General features: G+C 55.0%; 1 protein-coding gene across 1 annotated transcript; it reads right to left on the reverse strand.

Moving 5' to 3' along the window:
- On the reverse strand, positions 1–822 carry LOC138925873 (circumsporozoite protein-like). Its single transcript, XM_070277465.1, has one exon. It carries the CDS (start codon positions 820–822, stop codon positions 1–3), a length of 822 nt encoding a protein of 273 aa, XP_070133566.1.
- Positions 823–8,043: the final 7,221 nt, after the last annotated feature.

Raw genomic sequence — 8,043 nt, forward strand, 5'->3', positions numbered from 1 at the left:
TCACCCTTGCGGCAAGCTCCGGCGGCCAATTGTCTTCCGGCACATCTCGCCCGCCTCCGACCGATGCCTGCCGCTCCAGCACCGGCCAGCCGGCCCAGCGCAGGCCTCCGCGGCTCTGGCCACACCCACGGCCCCTTCTCCAACGGCTGCTCCTCCTTTTTCTCCTGTGGACATGGTGTCGGGGGCACCGCGGGCCACGGCGTCGACGCCCGGACCCTCCTCCAGCTCGAGGTCGCCCTGCACGGCTTCTCCTCCGGCCTCTCCGGTCTGGGGCGTGGCGTCGGCGGTATCTTCCTCTTCCATTTCCTGGCCTGTCGCACCCTTCCGGCGGCGGCCCTCCTCCTCGCAGTCTCCACTATCTTCCGGATCCGCCGCTGCCGTGCCGTTCTCGCCCTCGCCCTGACCATTGCCCTCTGGCGTCCGTCGATGCGCCGCTGCCTGGCCTCCTTCGCGTTCCTCCTCCGCATTTGGGCAATCACCTTGACGCGGGCCCTCGCCATGTTCTCCGTCGCCTTCATCAGGGACAGCCGCCGACTGTCCCACTCCGCTCGCAGGCGCAGGACCAGGTCCTCGCTCCTGCGCCGCCGCTCCACCTCGAAGGACCCGACCGGGATGCATCCTCCTCTTCCTGCTGCCCGCCGGACCATCCACTCTGATCTTGCCTTCTTGGCGTTCCACGAAGGATTGCCGACTATTTCGATGTCGCTGTCGTCGGACGAAATAACTATAGATGCGCTTGATGACATGCTTGATGATGCTTGCGGCTGCGTGTTGATTTCGAATAGGCCGACCATCTCCCACGTCTCCACTTATATAGCGCATTCATTTCCCGTTGCTGGAAATGTCCCGCTAATGGTCCCGTTGCTTGCTCTCCTCCTCTTTGCGGGGTTTTTGTTGTTGTTGTTTTCCCCCTTTTTTTTTTGTGTGCCCGTTATGCGGACACAATGTATTTGTCCGCTTTCGTTATCCCTTTGCTGTTTCTTCCGTGTCTTGAGCCTTTAGCTCGCTCACATGAGCTCTCTTCTCCCTCCTTGTTCTGCCGTGTCGTAACGTGACAATTACTGGAGAAACGAAATCCACCACCGTATATGGCCCGTCGTACCGAGGGGCCAGTTTCGCCGCGAATCCTTCAGCCGCCTTTGATAGGTGGTGCTCCTTTGCCCACACTGTTTCACCGACCTTTGGACTCCACTTCCGCCTTCTCAAGTTGTAATGTCGCGCCTGGTCCTGGGCAGCTCGCTCCATATTCCTTCTTACTATCTCGAATGTCTCCTTGAGTCTCGCCGCGTTTTCCATGGGTGTTCCTTGCTCGGCTCCCGTGCCCAACACATTCTTGTCGAACAGGGCTCGCGGCATCCTTGGCTCCCTGCCCTGCGTTATAAAACACGGCGAGTACCCCGTGGACTCCGAGACTGCGGAATTTACAGCCAACATTAGCTCCGGCCAGTGTTCGTCCCACTTCCTTTGCTCTTTCCCAGCGAACTGGGCGATCATTGTTTTTACCGTCCTGTTCGCTCTTTCCGTGGGGTTCTCCTGCGGCGTATATGGCGCGGTGAACTGATGGCGTACGCCGAGTTCTCCGAGGAATTTCTTGAAGCTGCGACTGGTGAACTGCACCCCGTTGTCCGTTATTATTATTTTTGGTACTCCGTATCGAGCGACGATTCTCTCCCTGAATGCCTTCTGCAGCGCCTCTGTTGTTGCTTTTCGAAGAGGCACTATCTCCGTCCATTTCGAAAACCGATCGATTATCACCAGGATCATCGTATTGCCGTGTTTCGACCTGGGCAGTGGGCCTACGAAATCTGCACATACCGTCGCCCATGGCTCCTCCGGAACCTGTGTCAGCATTTGCCCGGCCATCTGCATCTGATTCGGCTTGTACTTCAGGCACGTCTCGCATTTCCTGACGTATTTCCGGATGTCCCTCTGCATCCCTGGCCAGAAATACCGGGCGGCCACTCTGGCTATGGTTTTCCTTACGCCCAAATGTCCCGCCGTTGGTGCGTCATGATTTTCATTGAGGACCTGCTGCCTCATCTCCAGCGGCACGCACAGCTTCCATGACGCCACCTCCTCGCTTCCGGCTCTATGCGGGACGTGGCGGTAGATCAACCCGCCCTCTTCCACGTAATCCGGGAATTTTTGTGGGCTTGTTGTCATCTTTTTCCTCAATGCGCTTATCCATCCGCATTGTTCGGCGACCACCTCCATGGCTTTCCTAAATTTTTCCATTACCGGCTGGCGGGACAGAGCGTCGGCCACCACATTGAGCTTTCCTTTTCGGTAACTGATGACGTAGTCATACTGCTGTAGTTCGAATACCCACCTCGCTATTCTGCCGAGTGGGCTCTCGATGTTATTCAGCCACTTCAACGCCATGTGGTCCGTGATCACGTCGAACTGGTACCCCTCCAGGTAGGGCCTCATTTGCCTTATCGGCCATACTATGGCCAGGCACTCCTTTTCCGTTGCGGAGTAGTTTTTCTCGGCCCCAATCAACGTTCGACTGGCGTACGCGATCACGCGTTCGCCCTCCTCGGTGTCCTGGGTCAGGACCGCCCCGACGCCGTAGTCGCTGGCGTCCGTTTGCAGCACGAATTTTCTTTCGAAGTCTGGGCACGCTAGCACTGGATCCTCTGCCAGCCGTGACTTTAAAGTCTCAAAGGCCTCTTGGTGTTTGGTTGTCCACTCCCATTTTGTTCCTTTTCGCAGAAGATCGTTCAGGGGCTTCGCTATTCCTGCGAAGTCTGGGACGAAACGCCGATACCATGATGCCATCCCTATGAACTGGCGCACTCCCTTGACGTTCTTCGGGGGTTGTAGCTCTGTAATCGCGGCCACCTTTCCCGGATCCATTCCGATCCCTTGGCTTGTTATCCGGTGGCCCAGGTAGAGCAGCTCCTGCCTGAAGAAATGGCACTTTTCCGTATTTATCCGCAGGTTTGCCGCTCTCAACCTCCTGAACACCTCTTGTAGATTCCGCATATGCTCCTCCTTGGTGCGTCCGATCACTATAATGTCATCCTGATACGCGAATGCGTGTGGAGCCATATCCGGGCCTATGACCTGGTCCAGGGCCCTTTGAAACGTTGCCGAGGCTGAGTGCAACCCAAAAGGCATGACTTTCCATTGGTATAGACCCTTCCCTGGAACGGTGAAGGCGGTGAATTTCCTGCTGCTTTCCTCTAGGGGGATCTGCCAGTACCCATCCTTCAAATCGAGACTGCTGAAGAACCTTGCTTCTCTCAGCTGCTCCAAAATGAAATTTATGCGAGGCATCGGGTACGCATCTTTTATTGATTTTGCATTAATTTGTCGGAAATCCACGCACATCCTCCATTGCCCCGTTTTCTTCTTCACCATTACGATGGGTGAACTGTACGCGCTATTTGAGGGCTCGATGCATCCCTTCTCCAGCAATTCCTCCACCTTTGAGTTTATCTCCCCTTGAATTTTTGGATTTTTGGGGTAATACCGTTGTTTTATGGGAGTGTCGTCCTTCATCGTGATCCTGTGCTGTGTTATGTTCGAACAACCCTTCTGGCCTGCGAACGCCTCCAGTTCTCTATCGATGAATCTTCTGACACGTTCCTCTTCCCATTTTTCCGGGCATCCGGCTACCGCTACGGACAGTCTATCCTCCAGGCAGCCGGCCCATCTTTTCCTTTTGGGTATTGAAATTCGGTGGCCTGCGCACGTCAAGGTTGTGCCGAACTCGCTGAGGAAATCCCATCCTAGCACCAGATCGTCCTCCATGCCTGGCATCACCAGCAAGTTTAGTGTTTTTGTGCGATCGCCGAAACTTATCCTGGCTTGGAGCACGACGCGTGTCTCCGTATGGCTTCCGTTAGCCAGCTTCACCAGTTTCCTTGTTGCGATTCGTTGCCCGGTGACCTCCGGCCTTTCCGCTAGCTCTTCGGAGATGAAACTCGCCGTTGCTCCTGTGTCCAGCATGGCCTTTATTTCTGTGCCCTCGACCTCGATGGTTGCCGTCAGCTGCTGCTCCTCCTCGGATAATCCTCCTATTAATTTTGAGAGGCAGCACCGTGCGATCCCGGCTCTCCTCCCTGTTGCTGAGACCGCTGCGCGTTTCCCGCCCTCTGGCAGCATTCCGTGCTCCTTACCCCTATTGCGCCGCACATCTTGCAGAACAAAATTCGTGGGTTCCTGCACCCGCTGGCCCAATGGCCCATGCCACCGCACCTGTTGCATGCTTGAGCCGGGTTCTCCACAGAACCCTGCCTTGGCCCTGCTGCCCACTGCTGACTAGGCTGTTGCGGAGCCGGCCTATGCTGGGTCTCAGGCTGCCATCTTGGCATCCAACTCTGGTTCATGCTGTTCTGTCGCTCCGGTGGGCCTTGGCGCGGTTCCTCTCTTTGCCACCTCGGTGCCCATTGTGTGTTTTGGACGGCCTGGTGGTGGAACTCGTCCCGTTGTCCTTTCTGGGTCCATTGGTCCCTCTGGTACCTTGCCGCTTCGCTATGCTGCGGTTCTTCTCCCTTCCATCTCTCGTTTACGGGCGGCTGACTGTGGCTCCACCTTTGTTCCGTGGCCACTTGCCTGTTAAAGGCCTCTTCCTCCTGCGCTAGTTCCTCAAACTCCTCTGCTAGGCCCATCAACTCCTCTAACGACGCGCAGGCGTATGGCCTTATGAACATTTTCATTCTCCGTCCTGGATATCTCCTCCGTTGCTGGTGTTTCCGCTGTTGCTCTCGTTGCCGGGGCTCCTCCTCGTTGATCCGTCGTCACCTTCCACCTCTTCGGTTCGGTCTGGCCTTCGGCTATGTACTGAAAAGCCTCCACTACGCCGTCGGGGATACGCGCATACGCGCCGTACCGCCGGGGCTCGGGAGTTGGCGGGCTGTAGCCTCCGCTACACCAGGATGAACGCCGTGCTCTGCGCACCGGCGTCACTGGTTCGGGAGATAGCTACTGACTGTCGCCTCTGCACCACCAGGGAGATGCGCCGTGCATGCGCACCGGCGGACCTGGTTCGGGGTGGGCGGCCTGTAGGCTCCGCTACGCCAGGAGCACGCCGTGCTTTTCGCACCGGCGAGTCTGGTTTGGGAGATGGCTACTGGTGGTCGTCCCCGCAACCCGCTGTGCATGCGCACCAGCGGCCCTGGTTCAGAGTTTGCTGTCTACAGCCGGCTCCGCTACGCCAGGAGACGCCGTGCCTTTTCGCACCGGCGGGCCTGGATTGGGAGTTGCCGAAGTCTTGTCAGTCTCCGACAGGGTCGGAAGTCGCCTGTCCAGGACCGTACGTCACTCTTTCGGCCGGGTGACCACCGCGCGTACGCGCCAATGGGCCCGGGTCAAGAGCTGCTTGGTGGGTGACCGGGGCCTCCCCGATCGCGTTCCAAAGCGGGCGTGAGTTCCCGAGTTGGCTTATCCGCGTCCTGCAGGACCACGCCTGTTGGTTGCGAGTCAAGAACCCGCGTGGCGTACGCCAGACTTGTTCTTTCCTCACTTCCTTGCAAGGCTACCTGCTTTGACTTGGAATAGCCCACGCTCGACTCTGTTACCCTGTAGCTTTCGAGGAAACCAACCGACGCCGATCCTCTCTCGTCCTGTCCTTCTCGTCCTCCGGAGCGAAACCGGGCTCGGGATCTTGAGTCGGCCTGTCCTTTCCGGTGCAGGACCACGCCTGTTGGTTGTGAGTCAGGAGTCCGAATGGCGTACGCCAGACTTATCCTTTCTGCACTTCCTAGCAAGGCTACCTGCCGTGGCCAGGAACTGGTCCAACTCGTCTCCTGTCGCCTAGGTCGTTCCCCGTAACTGTCCTCGTACCGTTCTTTCCTTGTCTCGTTCGTTCTCCTTACGTTTGGCTGTCGGACTCTCCAAAGGCGGTCTTTCAACTCAAACAACCGAATCCTTTTTAGAAACGCTCTAACACTTGACTGGCGGACTCTCCACAGGCGGTCCTCCAACTCAACGCTACAAGCTTCCTAAAAAGACTCGTCGCGAGCCGCTCCAGTGGGCCTCCTTTTATACTGACTGGAGCGCCCGTTAATCCTCCTGGCCTCTGCTCCTGCCGTTAATCCTGCTTCCAGAATCACGCCACTTTCCCGTTGGCGAGCTGCCGTTACTCCTGTTTCCAAGATCACGCCACTTTCCCGTTGGCGGGCTGCCGTTACTCCTTTTTCCTGCTGACAGGTGGCCATCCGTGCGGCCGTTGCCCTTTTCCGTTCGGCCACTGACCCCTGCTGTTGCTATGCGACGTGACGCTGGCCTCCTCCGCCTCCCCTGTTGCTCCTTGCTCCTTTGCTGCTCCCAGTCATGTCGCCCATCCTGAACTCCGCTGCGCGGCGGGCTCATGTGCCCACCGTCGCCTCGGGAGCCGTTACGTTCCACGTTGACCCGTCTTCCACTCGATGATGGAGCTCTGCCTCTCACTGCCCTCACTGCCTTCCCATTCGTCCACTGGTGCTCCGGGGACCGTTACGTTCCACGTTGATTCCGTCTTCCCACTGGGCAATGTAACCTTGCATTTCCATTTGTCTGCTGGGGCTCCGGGAACCGTTACGTTCCACGTTGATTCCGTCTTCCCACTGGACGATGTAACCTTGCATTTCCATTTGTCTGCTGGTGCTCCGGGAACCGTTACGTTCCACGTTGATTCCGTCTTCCCACTGGACGATGTAACCTTGCATTTCCATTTGTCTGCTGGTGCTCCGGGAACCGTTACGTTCCACGTTGATTCCGTCTTCCCACTGGGCGCTGTAACCCTGTCCTTCCATTCGTCTACTGCTGCTCCGGGAACCTTTACGTTCCACCTCGATTCTGTCTTCGCCCTTGATGGTGAACCCTACCCCTCCCCGTTCGTATTGGTCATCAGCCTATCTCCCGCGGCCCCCTAAACTGATTGGCTATTGCTGTCTTAGCGTGTGAGGAGGCGAATTCTCCTCACAGATTCAATCATTATTTAAAAAACTGCAACCAGTTTAATTTCATGTGATTTTGCTTCTGCTTTTGCTCTAAAGAAAACAGATGTCGCAGCCGAAGCAAAAGCAGAAAATGATCGCCGACGCAAAGCGAATAATCAGCAGACCCCGTCTAAAAAGTTTTAATTTTGCTTTTCTGCTGCTTTCGCTGAGCAACGACAGCATTTTTTTTTTGGAAAGAAAAATTTTTTTGAAAAAAAAAACGCTGAAACATTTTGCCTAATTTTAACTCGTTTTACTCTCCGTGGATCTTTTGAAACTCGCACGTACTTTTGAACTCTCACATCCAGCTCTGGAACCCGACAACTCTTTAATCTTTGGAACCTGGAACGCGTATAATCTTTCTCATTACCCATGTAGAAACATAACTTATATACTGCAGTTTTATTTCATTAAAATCAGTCTCAGACAAACCTATTCTGAACTTATTTCTTCAAGTCTCACATCGCAGAGCATCAACCTGACCTGGTGTCTCCAACTGGTAGGTTCCTGTAAATGTGGTTCTAACAGATCCGAACTTCCGCAGAGCTTAGCGTGTGGATTTACTGATTGTAGCCAGCCTGTTTTTTGATCTGCTTTCAGTTGGGCAAATCCCACTAGGGGTGCCTCTTTTGCAGAAGTAGCGTTTAGGATGGGTTGTTTCTGCAGGGGGTTGCACCCCAGGGAAACATCGTTTGGCCACTTCGTGTAGGGTAGTTCCTGCTGACTCCTCAAACAATTTTGACGATCGACTCCGCCGCGTAAGAGTCGCTCTAGATGATAGCTTGCCCCACTGCATCTTCTGGCGAGTTTCTATCCACGATGATTCTAAGATTGTCAAGCTCAAACTAAGTCCCGGAGGGTGTCACCCTCGATGAGTCATTCTTAAAATTCGAAAATAGTAGCCCGTTTAAAAAAAAATAACAAATTAGCCTAGGACCCTTCTGCTGTTTTTATTTAAAGCCCTTCAGCCTACCATCAAACCAACCCGGAGATTTATACTATTTTCCGTCGCTAGCTTTTATGATCCGATGGGCTTGGTAGGTCCCGTCGTCAAAAATTTCAATGACATCTTTTAATTGAGCAGTTAAAAACAAAAGCAATGCATCCGAAGAAT

Source organism: Drosophila bipectinata, chromosome 2L (genome assembly GCF_030179905.1).
Source record: "Drosophila bipectinata strain 14024-0381.07 chromosome 2L, DbipHiC1v2, whole genome shotgun sequence".
In the NCBI taxonomy this organism is placed as follows: domain Eukaryota; kingdom Metazoa; phylum Arthropoda; class Insecta; order Diptera; family Drosophilidae; genus Drosophila; species Drosophila bipectinata.